General features: G+C 35.5%; 2 protein-coding genes across 9 annotated transcripts in view; both read left to right on the top strand.

Annotated features, from left to right (window-relative positions):
• LOC127786887 (uncharacterized) overlaps positions 1–17,361 on the top strand; it is a 39,631-nt gene extending 22,270 nt beyond the window's left edge. For 7 of the 8 annotated variants that reach the window (XM_052314644.1, XM_052314615.1, XM_052314634.1 and 4 more), the window contains 7 exons: positions 10,292–10,468; positions 11,081–11,359; positions 11,743–11,889; positions 12,979–13,161; positions 15,113–15,346; positions 15,973–16,034; positions 16,735–17,361. In XM_052314644.1, coding sequence (XP_052170604.1) covers positions 10,292–10,468; positions 11,081–11,359; positions 11,743–11,889; positions 12,979–13,161; positions 15,113–15,346; positions 15,973–16,034; positions 16,735–17,229 — 1,577 coding nt within the window. In that variant the 3' untranslated portion in view covers positions 17,230–17,361. The remainder of the gene's footprint in view (positions 1–10,291; positions 10,469–11,080; positions 11,360–11,742; positions 11,890–12,978; positions 13,162–15,112; positions 15,347–15,972; positions 16,035–16,734) is intronic. The other variant, XM_052314625.1, reaches the window with a different exon arrangement.
• On the top strand, positions 4,582–7,851 carry LOC127786928 (uncharacterized). Its single transcript, XM_052314712.1, has 3 exons — positions 4,582–5,505; positions 7,264–7,448; positions 7,703–7,851. The coding sequence occupies exons 1-3, from the start codon at positions 5,169–5,171 to the stop codon at positions 7,745–7,747; spliced, it is 567 nt and encodes a 188-aa protein (XP_052170672.1). The 5' UTR covers positions 4,582–5,168; the 3' UTR covers positions 7,748–7,851.
• Positions 17,362–17,395: the final 34 nt, after the last annotated feature.

Genomic DNA, 17,395 nt, shown 5'->3' with positions numbered 1-17,395 from the left:
CTTTGTGAGTTGCAAAAAATTCTATTTGAATTATATTAACGACATGTATTGATTATATAAGAGATTTTATGTGAAAAAATTATTACTTTCAATCAATAGTAGAGAATATGTATTAATTTAGACCACTTAATCTCGAAGATCAAGCTTACAAGTGTGTTTAGTCAAGTCCTAATTGTTGATCAAAAGTTGAGTTTGGTGAACAATCCAGCTTGGTAGTGGTTGTTGATCCTTTAGGGTATCGCTATTCAAGAGGGGAGTGAATTGAGTAATTGAAATTTTTATTTCTTTTAATAAATATTCTTGATTAATAATTATTTAAGAATATATATTTAATAAATATAATAAATTATATTTTAGATTAATAATTAATACAAGCCACAAAATATAACAAGAATAAATAATATGAGACAACACAATTTATAGTGGTTTTATGTTTCCACGGATGCCTAATCTACTATCCCAATGTCTAATCACCATTGGGATTCCACTAAATTAAAATCACCAAAGTTTTCACACTCGCTCACATTAGAAACTAGATACACACCTAGATTACAATGGGTTTTAAGCAACCATTACATCAAGGTTTTCTTTTAACTTACATTGGAAACTAGATTCACCTAAATTTGAATGGTTCTAGGAAACTTATACAATCCATAATGGTAATTTAAATATTACAAATAATTTATCCACACTTGGACACAAATAAGCAATTAAGAATAAATTATACAAGATAATAATATTTAAATAAATAGATAAATTTGTAACCTCAAATTGAGAAGTTAGAATTTGTCGTAAGATTTGAAGAACTTTTCTTCTCTTACCTTGTGACTTTTCAATGGATGTGTAATAATACTTCGAGAGCATTGAAATGCTTGAATGTTTTATTTGAGAGCGTTTGAGAGGTTTCGTGTGCTTTGGATATGCAATGGAAGCACTTGGATACTCAAAAAATGAGTTTGAGAGTATTTATTGACATTTTAAACACTTTTCCAATGGTCAAAAAGTTGACTGTTATAGACCGAAAAGTTTAGTATAGCTTAAATTTAATATGTGCACACATATAACTAAAGAAGCTTGTAGATTATCTGGTAAGAGAAGACAAGGATGAAGCAGAAGTCTTGGGTTGAAATCCAAGCCATGCACCTAGCTGTTAGAATATTTTTTAATATACATATACTAGAAAAATATTACATAAATTAATCAAAAAAAAAATTAATAGAAAATAATCTATTTTTTGATATTACACATGATATATAAGAAAATATTTAATAAATTAATATTAGAAATATATTTAAAAAATAGTTTTAATAGAAAATAATATTTTGATAATGCATATGTTATGAAAATATTTTATAAATTAATCTAAAAAATATTTAAAAATATTTTTAACAGAAAATAATATTTTTGGTAATACATATGCTATGAAAAAAATATTTTATAAATTAATAAAAAATAATTTGATATTATAATTAATATATTTAAGAAAAATACTCTTTTTGTTAATCACAAAAATACTATAATTTGTATATTAAAAATTATATTCTTGTTAATCATCAAAATTTAATTAATATGAGTAAGTTAGTTCAATAGTAGAAGAAAAGAAAAGACTAGGATAAAATAAAACATTAAAATAATGAAATATGGAAAAAAAATTATTCAGGTTGTTATTTTGTATTATTATTATTATTTATGTTGCAATTAGACATTTTGAGGGTATCGTTTTAACGTTTTCAAAATATTTTTTGTATTGACACGCAAAGAAACACAAAAAATATTTTTGGTTCATTTATGTAATTTCAATAACATTTTGAGGTTGTTTTGTAATATTAAAAAAATATCAAAAACGCGTTTTTAATTTGTAAATGTGTTTTCATCCACAAAGAGGCTAATCATTTATAATTTTTTATATACTAAAAAATATATTTATAAAAAAAACCTCTATATTCTTTTATTTATGTATTTTTGTGTGTTTTTTACTTTTTTTTAAAATATGTCATTTCTTTATTTTCATTTCGTATTGTTTCTATTTTCCTTTTCTACCTCTATTTTCGTACAACCTAAATTATTATTGTTATTATTTGATAGAGAATAATATAATTTGAAGAGTATAAAGGTAGTGATAATTATATTCTTCACTTTTATTTTATTATTATTTATAAAAATATTAATTATCAAAAGGGTAAAATAGTAACATTAATAAAATATTTATTAATATATTTTCTCCTCTTCACTTGGACCTAAGAAAAAATATTTAGTAATATTTTTTTAACCCTTTTCCACCCCCCCCCCCCCCCCCCCCCCCGGGCGTCTAATCTTTATGTTCAAATAAAAGATTTAAAGGGTGTTTGGCTAGGTGATTTGACCATTTATAAGTTGGTATTGTAGCTTTTGAGTTACTTAACTTATTTATCTAAAGTGTTTGACTTGTCATAAGAGTATTTTGTAAAAGTTGGTAGGAGAGAGTTTTTGCAAAACATTGTTGCCAAATAAGTTATGTTGATTAAGTATTTTACGATTTTACTCTTTATCTTTTTTACCAATTTTCAGCCATGCCTTTCTTTTTTAACCTTGTCTCCCGTCGCTAGTCACCCCAACTATTCCAGCCGCCATCGTCAGCTATTGCCATCACCCTCATTGTCCGTCCATCTACTCTTCATTGCCATCCATAGTCGTCCTTGCCCTTATCGATTGCTACCCATCGTTGTTCGGTGGGTTGCCATGAAAAAGCTTCTTCCTCCGTCATCGTCCCCACCCCTATTGAATCCATCGCCCCCAACTCCCATCGCTTCCTTCTCCGACCATCTTCATTGTTTATATGTATATATATTATTATTATGTATAATACATAATAAAATATCATATTAATATATTTTTAATAATTATGTATAATTTATCAACATCTAATGATAAAATTTTATATCATTCAACATGTCTATTTTTGTCTTTTTATCAAGTTCTAATAGTTTATCATTTACTATTTCAAACCAAACACATAATTATTAACTGATAACTTAAAAATATATTTATTCAAATAAGTTATCAGCTTAAACGCTATCCAACTTTTCAGTTTTACACAACTTAAAAGCTCAACAACGTTTAAGCTATTAAAAAAATTATAAGCCAAACAACCCCTTATTTTTTGGTGTTTGGCCTATTAGTTTGACCGCTTATAAGCTGTTGATTTAGTTTATCAGCTATGTAACTTATATTTTTGAAGTGTTTGAAACATTCAACAATTTAAAACTAATACACCAACGTTTGGCAAAAGCTACCCCCCTACCCCCAGCTTTTCCAAAAATGTCGTTATGAGTGTTTTTGTATTGATCGATTAAATTACCTATTTACCCTTATACATTCCACAAATTTACAACCCTTATCCATTTTTTTCTTTGCTTCCTCCACCATTAATGGCGTTGCTCTCATCTTCTTTTCCGCCTCCTTTATTATTGATGTTGTAGTAGATCAGTCGTTGCCTTCAATAGATAGCAGTCACCGTTGCCAAATAGACTGCGTCCATCGCTGCCTCATGCTAGCAAATTGGTTGTCGCAAGCCGCCTAGAGCCGATGTAGTTGCCCTCGCCTTCTCTCGCTGTCACCAGGCCATGCCTCTTGCTAATAGATTGGTCATCGCAAGCAGCCCAATGTTGTCACAGTCGCCCTCGCCCTAGCCTTAGCTGTCGCCGGCCACCCTTCACTATATATGTATATATATATATATATATAACATTGTAATGGTAAAATTTTATTATTTAGACATCAAATTATAATTTATTTTTATTTAAAATTTATATTTTTATGCATTTTATTTATATTATTCAATAATACATCTATTTTCATTTTTTTATTAGGTTCTAATAATTTATTAACTCTTTCAAACCAAACATATAATTATTAATTGATAGTTTAAAAACACATTTATTCAAATACGTTATTAATTTAAACGCTACCTAACTTTTAAATTTTACGCAACTTAAAAACTGATTTTAAAAATAGTAAGCCAAACACCCCCTTAACTCATTCCTTTTAAGATAATGGTAGTTGTAAAATCAATATCAAAGCAACAATCCTAAACAATTATATGTGTATGATTCTTAGAGTTGAAGTCACTCCTCCTTGTTTGGCTTATGAATTTGTGCAAACAGAGAACGGAAAAGGACCAGAGGAATCTATTTGCTCAAATTCATAAACATCAAATATCCGGGCTTCAGCAAATGTCCAGGTTTCTTTTTCCTTTTAATTTATTCATATTGATAAGTTAAGCTTCAGCAAAAACATAAAGACATGAAAGTGGTAGGTACAGACTAAAAAATTAATCTGGATGCCAGACAGCAACTTAAAGTTTCTCGAAAATGTTCACACAATCAAACGTATAATTCACGTGTAAAAGGACATTTGGTTGTTAGACTTAAATGGTCGCCTGCTGGTAGCTCAGAATCACATGGCCTAGTAAAATCTTAATCCACTCATCCTACAATGGTACAGGTACTAGGCTTCCAGTGGAATTAAAAACGTGGCATTATTAACAAGAGAATGGAAGAAAATTCCTTAGGAGAGACTTAGCTTAGATGAGGGTAAACAACAATTCATTGATGTCTGCAAGAACAATAGTTATCCAACCATACAGCCTCTTAAATAATTCATGCTTGGTTGGAACAGGTATTTAGGAAGTTCTTTAATAATTCATTTAGGTATTTAGCCATTGAATTCACTCCATCTAGTCTCACATTATCAAGTCTGAGTTCTGCAAAGTCAGAGATGCAATTAAGATGCCTATCTTGCACTTTTTTGTGTATTCCAATTTAACAAAAAGCCCATTTTTCTAAAGGTTGACGACGGAAGCTCGCCCCATTTTTCAAAGGGTTGCCCATTTTTGCAGTTTCAAAGGAGAAACTTTTTGTTCTGAAGGATAAGATTCTGTTATTCACAAAGATTCAGGAAAACCAAAATCTATTTATTTAATGCTGTTGTCATGTTCTCGGGCACCATGTGAACAAGGTCCAAGCAAACGGCCACGATTTTGGCCATATTCGGAGGCACTATCCAGCAATAAATTCTCGACCCATTGAAGGAGAAAGAAAATCAGAGAAGTTGGGGTGGAGGGAGGAGATACTTACAGGAAAAAAAGATCTCTACCCACTAGCCATTCTACTCAGAACAGTGCTTTAGAAATGGAAATAGCTGAGCAAAGAAAAGAAAAGGACGTACAGGAAGTGGAAAAAACTGAGCTGCAACAGCAACAATGGCGGCAAGAAGAGGAGGAAATGGAGGAGGAGGAGACTGCAGTGGCCTTGCAAGAAAGGCGGTCTCGGCAACCCAGTGCCACCACTATAGTTGTCAACAGTACCGGCGGCGTTAATGTATTGTTTCCCCTCTCAGAAGAGCACCACAATGGATTTCAAAAACATGGGCAGGAGGCGCTTCAAGATGGCGACAAAGACGGTAATGGGTTGGAAGAAGATTCGGAAGCAATATCTGGGAAGAACGTTTATTATGACAAAGATCAAGGTAGATTTATTATTTATATGTTTTCATCAAATGCTTCTGTCTCCTTGTGGGCTTGCTTCTATATTATACCCTGCAACTTTGACATGAACTTTCTTTATCTTTCTTTGATACAGTGGACTTCATCTTTCAACTTCTTATTTGAAGGTGGGCTTTTTTTTTATGGTTTTCCCTTTTCCTTTCGCCAACGGTTTCGGGTTCGGGAAAGACTGGGCTGTGACTGTAGAAAGATTATGATTCGAATTACAGTAGTACCCTCAAAAACCCTCGTACCCCACTGCCTCAATTTTCTTTCCTTTTCTCACCTCCCAAACACTGAGAAAAGGAAAAGGAAGGGGACCGTTGTCTGGTTCTCCTTCCTCATTCCAAAATTTCAGTACAGTCAAATTTAGGGCTTTCCAAAATGCATAGGATGATCTCCCGCAGTTTACTATTACCTTTCTCCTGCAGTTTCCAAATTTAGGGCTTTTCTTCCAGTTGTGCGCAAACACTTGCAGTTACTTCAGAAAGGCTCCTATCTCCCTTTAATTGGCTTAGCTCCCAACCGATGCTGACAGCTGCAATGCTGCATTGCCGCTGTAGTCACTCGGTTCATCCGTTCTTTCTTAACTAGCTTGTCCCCTCAAGATGAGATCCATGCCATAGTTTTTGCTTTCTGCTAAAACTTACCAAATTTCATTCTTCCTGATTCTTTAATGTAATAAACTGGTTTTTACTTCACTGAACATGAACTAATCTTCGTATCATATATCTTCCTATGAAAGCACTTTGATTAAGTTATTTAGTTCTGTTCTTAAAGTAAAAATGATTAGTATGGGATATTTTCTAGATCAATTGAGGGTATTGAAAATGTCAATAACCCGCAGCAAACACGTATTGTTTTCTAGATCAATCTTTTTCATAACTCCACTTTACACTGGGTATTGCTAAACCTTGCAGCTTAGCATATGAGATTGAACTTAGTGCATTATTCAATTCATCCTTAAGCGTGGGCAATTTTGGTGAAACTGCAAATTTTTTCCTTGCCCTTTTTTGGTCTGTGAATGAAGGGATATGGAAATGCCGAAACTGCTGTTGGATGTACCAAAGTGGAAGTCCTTGGACTGATCATACTCTGCATCCTAAGTTTTGGCACTTACATATGCTGTTGAATACCAAATTCATAAACCAACAGGGACAATGTTTCTTTTGCAAATTTGAAGGTCAGTGGATATGATGATTTCTAGAAATGAAGCATCAGTTTCAAATAGTCAGATCGCAATACCTATCAATAAATATCTTTTTCTGTTTCAATTTTGGATAAGATTGGCATGGTAGAGAGAAGGAGAGAGCTGCTTTTTTTTTTCTTTTTTTGAGTTGTAGGTTACTTCAAGCAGTTATAGCCTAATAGTCAATGCGCATGGCCCATGCCAAAAGTCATGGGTACAGTATAGGTTTTTCCTTTTTCTTTTTTTTTCGTTTTGTTAGTTTTTCTTTGATAGAGCACACCGGGAAAAGATGATCCATTTAGCTGACTCCAAATAGTTGGACGAAGCATTATTTGTTTTGAATTTAGTTGAATTTTCCTTTTATTTTTCTGTAACTAATTGGTATATGACACAGATCTGTTCTTGACTCTGCATTTGCATGTTAAGCAAGAAAACATTGGAGGTGATTTAAATGCTTTTCAATTGGTTGCATGCTTACATTTTCTCCTTTACCACTCATCCAAATCAAAAGTAAGAGTTCAGGAATTAATGTTTGTACGCCACATCTATGCAGGTACTGAATCCGTTGATGGATTTTCCGTGACAGAAAACAATCGCCTTCTATTTTCTGCTTCTGAGAGAAGTTCCAAAGATGATGGATTAGTTGCTGCAATGGAGAATTTTGATGATCAAAAGAGTCAGAGCCATGCAATTAACAATCAAACAAAGGAAATCTCGAATGATAGAAACTTTTCTCATGTAGGCTTTCTGCCTTCTGAAAAATTGGAAATCCCGAATGATGGAAGCTTTTCTCATTTAGGCTTTTTCCCTTCTGAAAAATCAAGTGAAAAACATAAAGAAAATAAATCTTGTAGTGATATAACAGTAACATTTGATGATGAGCAGACAGTGGAAATTGATCGTGAATTGACTGAATTTGATGTTGAGAGAGTATTGGAGAAGCAGAACACACATGATTTATATTGTCCTAATTGTAATTCTTGCATTACCAGAAGGGTTATTCTTCGCAAAAGAAAACGCAGCATTTGGATTCATGAGGAAGATAAAAAGCGTAACGAAGGACAACCACTAGCTGCTTCTCAGTTAGATGCCAGTATTGGCCCTGCACAGAATTATCAAGGTCATAATGCAGTTGATAATTCCTTGGATGGTAGTCTGATTCCTGAAGCCAATGGCCATCATTCGGGCCAAGAGCCAGAGGTATTCAGATGTTTATCATGCTTCAGCTTTTTCATACCTACAGGTATGTTACTAAACCAACAAATGCCTAGTATATTCCTGAGATCATATTTGCATTACCATTGCATTTTTATATCATTACTTGGATCCTTCTAAGACTGGTGATGAAATCCGTTATCTTTTAATGGTATCTGAGGTCATGTTACTGATTTTCCAACAATATGCTGCATAGCAAAACCATACGATATATATATCCATTGAGTGACCAACTGTTCCTATGACGAGAATGAACACCAACACAGACCAAATTCTAATATATCTGCAGAAAATGAAATAAGAATGGGTTGACACCCTTCAGAATTCTCCTACAGTAGTCACTTCTCCATTTTTCCCTTGAAAGGAAAAAGTAAAAAATGTCAGCAATGTCATTTATTAATAACATCAAGCAGAAACCTGTTAGGGCTTGTAGAGGAGCTACTAAGGCCTTTTCAATTACATTTGGATTACATCAAGGATTTGCATTGGGTCAATACTTGGGATGCCCTCCCTTGCGGGGGGCCCCGCCGCTCGGTCCCACGATTTCGCCAGATGAGGTAAATCTAAGTCTAATCCACAGTGGCTGCACAGGGAGTAGATTCGAACCCAGGCCGCCCACCACTCCCTGCTGACCACTTGGGCAACCATACTTTTTTGCTCTTCTGATGGGTGAACTAACAAAGCACATTAGAGAAGAAAGTGCCTTGGTGTATGCTATTTGCAGACAATATTGTCTTAGTGGATGAGATCCAAAAAAAAGCATGAATAATAAACTTGAATTATGGATAAATACTTTAGATCCAAAGGTTTTAAGTTGAGAAGGTAAAAAATTGAATTTTGGTTCACTGAAAAGAAAAATGTGTGGATGATGTCATTTTGAGACTTGAAAATCAAGTTATCCTAAGTAAAAATGAATCTAGATATCTAGGATCAAGTGTTCAAAAAGAATCGAAGATGGTGGAGGATGTTACTCATAGAGTTAAAGCTGAATGTTAAAGTGAAGAAGTGTGTCTTAACATTTTATAAGATTATCTTTACTTGTATGATTCAGAATGTTGGGCAGATAAGCATTAACATATGCAAAATATGAGCATAGCTAAAATGAAAATGTTACAGTAGATGTGCAGCCATATAAGAGAAGACAGAATAAGAAATGAAATCATATGTTATACGTTATATGATTAAGATAATTTGAGCATGTTAGAAGAAGACTAATGGACATATCTATAGGGCTAGTGGATGAAATAGTGGAAGAGGGAGAGGCAGAGTAAATAAAACTTGATGGGAAGCCCTTAAACATGATATTAGATATAATGTCCTTTATGCTTCATTTGGAAGAGGGGTGGGCTAGGGGACAGAACAGTATGTAATGGAACAGAACGTGGGGTAAGGGAAGTAACATAAAGGTTGCTACTCCAGTGTTCTGAAGGATGCCCTCTTGAATAAATATTATCTCTTAACAATGATATTTCTGGTTATCTTTTATGGAAATTTTTAGGTGCAAATACCATTTGCTTGTTTATGTTCTTTCTCTACGAGATCCTGGGAATTTCTTATACTGCATTCTCACTCATAGCATGTGTAGACTATTTGATTTTACCTTGTCTGTGAATGATCTTAGTCCCCAAATGAGGATTGACACCACTTAAACTATTCAAGTACTTCCGTGCTTACTTTATGTTGACACAAAGGAAGACCAAAAGCTGCTATTGGTGCCAATAACCCTTGAATTTTAAAATCAGTCTTGTGATGTTTTGCACGTATTTTTCTGGCCGGGTTATAACATTGAGGTTGTTGCTCAGACAGAAAACTGACATTTTAACTGAATTTCGCAGGTAGTGGGTTTAAACCGTCCAAGAAACTTGGGGATAAAAGTGAGAAGGAAAACATACAAAGTCCTCGGCCATTATCTGAGGGGAAGAAAAATTGGTTTTCCTTTCTTTTCTCATCACGTGCAGAAACAGTGCTTGTTGCTCAAGGTACTACCCATCTGCAATCTTTTTGATTGTTTAGTTGATTTTGTTGACAAATAATCATTTTACTCTTCAGACACACGTGCTGTCTTCCGGATGTTATTATATATTTTGGTCATACTAATTATTCCTGAAGGAGAGATCTAAAATCAGTTGGAAGCAAAAAAAATTGAAACATATCGGTTTGACATCAAATAGTCAAGAATTAGTGTGAAAATAATATTACTCTAGGTAGGTGCATTAGTGGGGAAAGAAATACTCTTAATAAAAAATAAACGGGACTTAGCTATTGTGGCAAAATAAGATCTCAATATGCGTGCTAGATATTCCAATAATGAGAACTATCCCTTTTGCTGATGTTTCTAGTTCTTCTTGCTTGATTTGCTGATGCAGGAAGTGGTCACATGGCAGATGTGGAAAACAGTAGTGTTGAAGCATCAAAAAAAGAAATTAAATCACCTCATCAATCATTTGATGGTCAAGGAGTTATGAAGGTATCTGGTGAACCTCAGAGAGGTGGGGATGACAAAACAGAAGAGAAACTAGATCATGTAACAGAAAGAGGCACAGGTACAGGGACAATACCCAGTTATTACTTGTGAACGATAAAAATTAGATGGTGTAACTAAAAACAAAAAAGAAGCAATGACCTCCTATAGGTAAGATATTTAGTTTTGCTTGTGGAGGAATAAACCTCTTAATGAAGTGAAGGATAATATGAATTTTTATAAACGATATCTTATTACAAACTCCACCGATCTGACCAAATTTATGCACTCCTAATGCAGATACTATAGCAACTAGCAAATTAATCGATTAATCCTTCTTTTAAATTCCATGTCCTAATATGCTACATGCACAAAATTTTTTACTTCCCATGCAGTTATTTCATACAATAACAGAAACAGCTCATCTTTAAACAACACTGGCATGTATAGATTTTATCAATGTCTTCTGAATGTTTATGAAACTGATAAGAAGGTTATACTTCATCTTTGTTCCTGAGGCATAAAATCCTTCACGTTTATCTTTCTATATACTATATAGTACCTTTTCACAAAGATGATTGGGGGTATTTAATGACAATGGTTGAACAATAATTATGTATTTTCCCATCACCCAATATAATGGATGTGAAGTTTTATGCTGACTGCTAGATGCTTTTCATGACATCTTGAACAGAGGGGGCTGTTCTGGATCCTGCTGATTTGGGTACTGTTTATGAGTTGGATATGTCAAACTCTCCTGATGAAATTCAACAGGATAACGGAAGTGATAATCCAGCAACACAACTTGCTGGGAAAGGTAGGGAGCACATTCTGAAACCTGTCGAAAACGCTACCTTTGAACTTAACCAAGATGGACTGAAGATTCTGGTTCATTCAAGCACAGATTCTTTAACTGTTGGGAAATCCCACATGGATGAGAAACTCAATGTGGCAATAAAAAGTAAACCTGCAGGTATAGTTCCTTACTTCAGATGATGACAATGATCACTAATTATACTACAAAGTTTATTGTGGCATGCTAACTTCCCCTCAGTCATTAGATACAATCGGCCTGCACTATTTACACTTCAGCTTAACTTTTAAATTTTGTAGTAGTGATTATTTGACTGACTTTAAAATATTCACAGGCAGAATATTTTCCTTTTCGTGAAGGCCTAGCTTATTGGGGGGAAATAAATCCTTCAACTTCTAAAAGTGGGGTGCTTATGGTTTTAAGTTGTTACTTTTTCCTTGCTGTATAGCCAGTAATTCTGATGGAAATAAGCTTACTTTGTCCTCCTTGATTTTAAAGCAGTCTCCTTTTAATTTTATTGCAACCAAACGGAATGTGTGCAGATGGTACAGACTCCATCCTGTTATTGTCAAAACCAGCTTCAGTACTTGGAGAGTCAGATATCAGTGAGAAAGTGGATATTCTAGCAGATCCTTCCACAAAACCTGTAGTGGAATATCAAAATACAGAAGTCAAGATAAGTCGTAATGGTATGCAAATTAATTCTTCCATTTCTTATCCTAAGAACTGCGTCTTGCCCTCTTCTTTCCAGGGTGTGTTGTTTGCATATCTTAACCTGTGATGGCATGTTCCGCCTCTAAAATTTGTGACAATAAAAATATGTACACAGTACACATTTGTTTTCTCTTGCTTTCTTAGGTCACAGCCTGAAAGTCATTGGAAGTTCTTGGCCAAATGGTGGTGTTGAGATTATATTGATGTAAACTACTTGATGATTATAGCAACTTACCAGATTGAAATTACAGGACCTTGCTAAATCATGCTCCTTTAGGATTAAATATCACACAGATAAATTCTGTCTTCACTTGATAACACTAGCAAGCAGTGGTAGGAATGGTAAAATTGTCTGGTTGTGCCTTTGTAACTGGAAAGGGCTCAGGTTGTGGAAATGGCTTTTTTGTAAACAGAAGGCAACGATGTGGTAAAAAATGACCCTCCCCTACCCCTTGCAAAGCAGGTAGCCTCATGTTCTGTGCATGCTCTTTTACATGATTACGTTTGAGCTAGTCTGGAGGTGTGGCACTTTTGAGTTTCGAGTCTTAACCAAGTAAGAATGTTTAATGATTTACTTACTGTAATTTTACAAAGGAAAATTGAAATCCATCCTTATTGTTGTTTGTTTTAGATGAAACAGCTATTTATGTGTTTAAATCCCCCTTTTAACTATTTACAGATTTAACTTGAATCAGGCCTGTTAGGTTTGGTGTTGGTTCTATAAATATTTTAGTGACTGAGGGATCTGGGTGGTCCCTGCACATTTATCTTTTTCCACTTGCAGTGATCCTAATGTTCTTGTCATTTAATACTTGTACTCTGATAATAGCTTGTGTGCTGCCAATGGATGAAGGGCTAGTACATTGTTCCTTTCAAGTAACACGCCTAGTGGGAGGCCTTTTATCCCTTTTCAGAAACATTTTGACTAGCTAGAGCATGATAGCAGTGTGATGTAACTACAGTGCATATTCATGATAAAACTTGGATGCAATATGGATATGTGCATTACAAAATTCAGACATAGCTGTGTTTCTAATTATAACATGTGACATCTCTTGATGCAGCGAACTACTCTGAAGCTTCTCAGCATGCCACTATAGGTACAAACATGAGCATCCATATAGAGGAACCCTTGAAAGCTGATAGCAATTCCTTGGTCTTATCCATACAGGATGATTTATTGCTTCAAGACAGTCAAGTCAACAGTGCTAACTATTTGAAGAGCATGTCACCAAAAAGCAGTCCAGGTAAGAAAGAACGCATTGTAAACAATTTTTTTCATCCAAAATAACTTCTCATTTCATTTTTTTTTTTTTTCGTGTGTGTGCGGGCTAGCAAACACACACAAAAGATTGGGCCTATGTTTCACAAATTTGCTAAAATTTGGTACGGAAATCTGCCCTTGATGTTAAGTATAGGCCTTATATCCAAACCATAGTTACCTAATACGCCCCTCCCCCCCGGGAACCACGTTCCAGTACGCGCGCACTGGAACGCGGTGCGTTTGTGTCTTGGAATGCTTGGGGATGCGTCCCAGTTCCCCTGTAATGAAGACCCAGATCTTTGATGCCATTAATTTTGGCCTACACTCAAGCCCGCCATTAACCCTTCCTCAGACCCTCTCTCGCTCAAGCGCTCGCCGCCCACCCGCTCTGCCCTTCTCCCTCTCTCGCTTCGCTCGTTGCCGGCTGAGGGCTGCTGTCTCTCGCTCTCACTTGCTCCGGTCTTCGTGCCTTCGTCGGACGACTCGGACCGTCGCTGACTCGGTCGCTCGCCTCGCTCAATCGCTCTTCCTTGCTGCCTCTCTCTACCTCTGTCGCTCGCCTGCGCCGCCTCGCCCTCGCCCCCCTGGCCCCTTTGCCCTCGATCGTCGCTCACCCTCGTCGGCTGTCGGCTCTCCCCTCGGTCTCTCGCTTGCTGCCTCTCTGGCTCTCTCGCTCGGTCGCATCAGTTGGTGGAGACTCCCAGTTGCATCAGCTGGTGGAGACAATAAAGCTTGGCCTCTCCAGTGAATTGTGATTTCATTTTGTTGGCTAAAGCTTTTTATTGGAAGTCCACGTTTCAATCTATTTTTTTAAATTTTATAATTTTATAATTATTACATTAATATTTATTTATTTTATATTTTTATTATTATTAATATATTTAAAAAACTAAGTAGCGAACCGAAGAAGCCTACCCCCCACGTACCATGTTCCGGGAAAAGTGGCGTACCACGTTCCGGGAAAAGTGGCGTACCACATTCCCGTACCGCATTCCGCGTACCGGACGTTCCACGAACTAGGTAACTATGATCCAAACACATCTTCTGGTCAAGTGCTTAATGAGAGAGCAAATTGATGTTCATTTACATAGAAATAAACTCAAAAGTAAAACACATGGAAACAACTGCAAAGGCATCTTAACATGCCAAAAAAAGGTATGAAATTGGTTTCCAAGAGTGTAAGACTTTGGCATGACATCATTGACATGTATTTCAACATCTATCCAGACAAATTGTATTTGATCATGTGTGCAAACTGAAACCTATGCTAATGATGTTGGATTTCATGCAATCTATCTTGAGCATAATATGTATATGAATTAGCATTCACAAATATACTTGTTATGATTCAGAAAAATAAGAAAAAACAGAACTTTTACTTCATAATTTGGGGTCACTGCAAGAAATTTTTGTTACTTCATAGGTAAAACTTTTAACCAAGAAAATAAATTACAGTAAACTTGTAATGACTTCATAGGTAACCCTAAAATGAGATTGTGAGGCTTAAATCCTATTTCCCTTATATCCACTGAGGATGTGATAAACTAACTGGTGAGACCAGATAGTTAGACCAGTTAATAATATGATAGTCTAATCTTTCCTATTTGGAGAAAGAGAACTAATAAAATATTACTGCTGAAGAAGTCCCTTTTTCTTTTCATATTTTTTGTGAAAGCCCTTGGTAGTCTGCAAAAGTTCCATCTGAGAAATGTATCTACTTAATTGAAGCGCAGTCTGTATCCTTACAGAAATTAAATGATTTTGTGATGGTGAACTAGTTTTTCTTATCTGTCTTCTTGCGTTGGCATAGTCAACCACATAATGGCCTCAAGCTCCTTATTATAACTATTTATGCTCATATCCATTTATCTCATGCATAGTATTCTCGTGCAATACGCATCACATGCCACATTGTTGCCTTAAAACATTTGCAGGTACTGATGCAATCATTGCTGTCCAAGAAAGACCTGTTGAGCCAGCAGCTGCTCAGGGAGTACAAGATATTATTCCTTCTGCAAAAACAAAACCTTTTCCACATAGAGAGAGTGCTGAAGCTAGAGGATTTCATGGAATGGATATAATAAAAAGCATCGTATATGGTGGTTTGGTTGAATCAATTACAAGCATAGGCGTGGTGTTATCTGCAGCTGGTGCTGATGCCACCACGTGTAAGTGTGCTGCATTTTTCTTTCAGATTTACTTAATCTAATAAAGAAAGTGATACATCAGTACGTGAAATTATTACGCTTAATTTTTTTTCTTCTTGTCCAATTTATATTATGGTATTAGGTACTTTGAATAGTTACTATCTCCAAAAAATAAAAACCATTTACCAACATGAGCTCCTACTTTTGAGGTGTTGAGAGTTTGACCCTTGTCTATCAAAAGAGTAGATTCCTTTAGGCTCAGACCTAATTATTATGCTTACTTCCAAGCTTTTACCACTACAGAAAATATATCCAGTTATCAATTTCCGTTGACTTTTTAACACAAGGGAAGAGATTGAAGTTTCTATTTTACATATTCTTGAATTGGAACGGTAGTTGGTACTTGTCATGCAAGATCTATCCACAACGGACATAAAAAATTCAACTCTTGGATTATTTTCTATGAGATTAGGTCAAAGAGGTGTATGCGGTTACGAACTATTTGTTCTGCACCTGTACATTAAATTCATGCTTTCATTATATAACCACATAATACATGCACAAATAGCCGAAGGAAACTATTTTCATCTTTGGGTCTTTGAAACTTATTTTCACCATGGGAATGACCTTGTCTATTGGTATTGCAGTGAACATATTGGCTCTGGGATTGGCTAATCTGATTGGAGGACTTTTTGTCATTGGACACAATGTGAGTCTTTCCTTTCAACTCCTCTTAGTTATCCATGACTCAATAAAAGGTTGTAAGAAAATTAAAGGGATGGTTTTTCGCTAATGTTGGAATCAATGTAGTATTCATTCCAAAGGTTACCAATCAAACAGTGTCTTTCTCAAATAAAAAAGTTAAAATTTCATAAAGAATGCTTTGGTCAAGATGATACATTTTCTAAATCATGGGTTTCTAACAGTTGGGTGTAGATTGATTTTGATTTGACTCTAAATCACATCTTTTGTCTTTGAGCTCATGTACTTCTTGTGTGAACTCCAAATGCCTCCACAATAATTATTAGGAATCTACAAATAGAACAGTTACTAGGAATAATCTAAATAGATAAAAACACCAGTAGACCATAAATCAGTGTTACCAATGTTTTGAAAACCAGAACAGATTGCCGAACCAGTTTGGGTGGCCAAACACAAACTGGCCGGTTGAATTGGTGAACTGGCCTATTCAACCAGTGGCAGTGAATCAGGTTAAATTGATCTTATATTATATTTTGCAGGTTAAATTTAATGAGTAAAAACATACATGCTTAAAAGGTTAACAAGCATGGTTGAAACCCTTGTTGTCCTTACAACGCTAGAGTAACTTCTACCATGACAAATTCTATAGAATGTGTTCTCTCTGCCTTTTCTCATCTAAATTGACAATACCTATGACCTGTATACAGTTGTGGGAGCTGAAAAATGATCATTCTGGGAGTAGCATCTCCACTGAAACAGCTGAGGATGCATCTGATCAAACTAGCAAGCAACGAGATCGTTATCAAGAGTTACTGGGGCAGAGGGGCAAATTCTCGCTTCACGCACCATTTGCCATCTTATCATATCTCATATTTGGCTTGCTGCCTCCTGTCATCTATGGGTTCTCGTTTCGTGAGAGTGACAACAGGGATTTCAAACTCATCGCTGTTGCGGCGTCCTCTCTTCTTTGCATCATACTACTTGCTACCGGGAAGGCTTACACTCAGAGGCCGCCCAGGTCTTACATAAAAACAGTAATGTACTACGTGGTAGCGGGGTTTATGGCCTCAGGTGTATCCTACGCAGTAGGTGATCTAATCAAGGAACTCCTGGAGAAACTTGGTTGGTTGAGTTCTGATTCTGCCCTCGCCTTGACAATACCATTGCAGCAGCAAGCATGGGGAGACTATCGAGATCACTGATTTCATTCCCCTTCTTCATCTCTTTCTCTCTCACTGGGGGTTAATTTCCATATGTTTGCGTTGCAAGCTACTACTTAGGATAGACAGCTGCTTGAACCATTTGAGTTAAATAACATGTCACGGCATTTTATATCTGAGTAGGACTAATAATAATATCTTTTCTCTA

Source organism: Diospyros lotus, chromosome 1, assembly GCF_014633365.1.
Source record: "Diospyros lotus cultivar Yz01 chromosome 1, ASM1463336v1, whole genome shotgun sequence".
Lineage (NCBI taxonomy): Eukaryota > Viridiplantae > Streptophyta > Magnoliopsida > Ericales > Ebenaceae > Diospyros > Diospyros lotus.
The sequence above is the reverse complement of the archived record's forward strand: the minus strand, read 5'-3'. Positions and strand labels throughout refer to the sequence as shown.

Excerpts from the sequence above, each read along its gene's own strand:
- LOC127786928 (XM_052314712.1), top strand. The coding sequence starts at position 5,169 with ATGGAAATAGCTGAGCAAAGAAAAGAAAAGGACGTACAGGAAGTGGAA. Across the intron at positions 5,506-7,263 it reads TTATTATGACAAAGATCAAG|GTACTGAATCCGTTGATGGA; the intron begins GTAGATTTATTA and ends ACATCTATGCAG. Across the intron at positions 7,449-7,702 it reads ATGATAGAAACTTTTCTCAT|AAGGGTTATTCTTCGCAAAA; the intron begins GTAGGCTTTCTG and ends TTGCATTACCAG.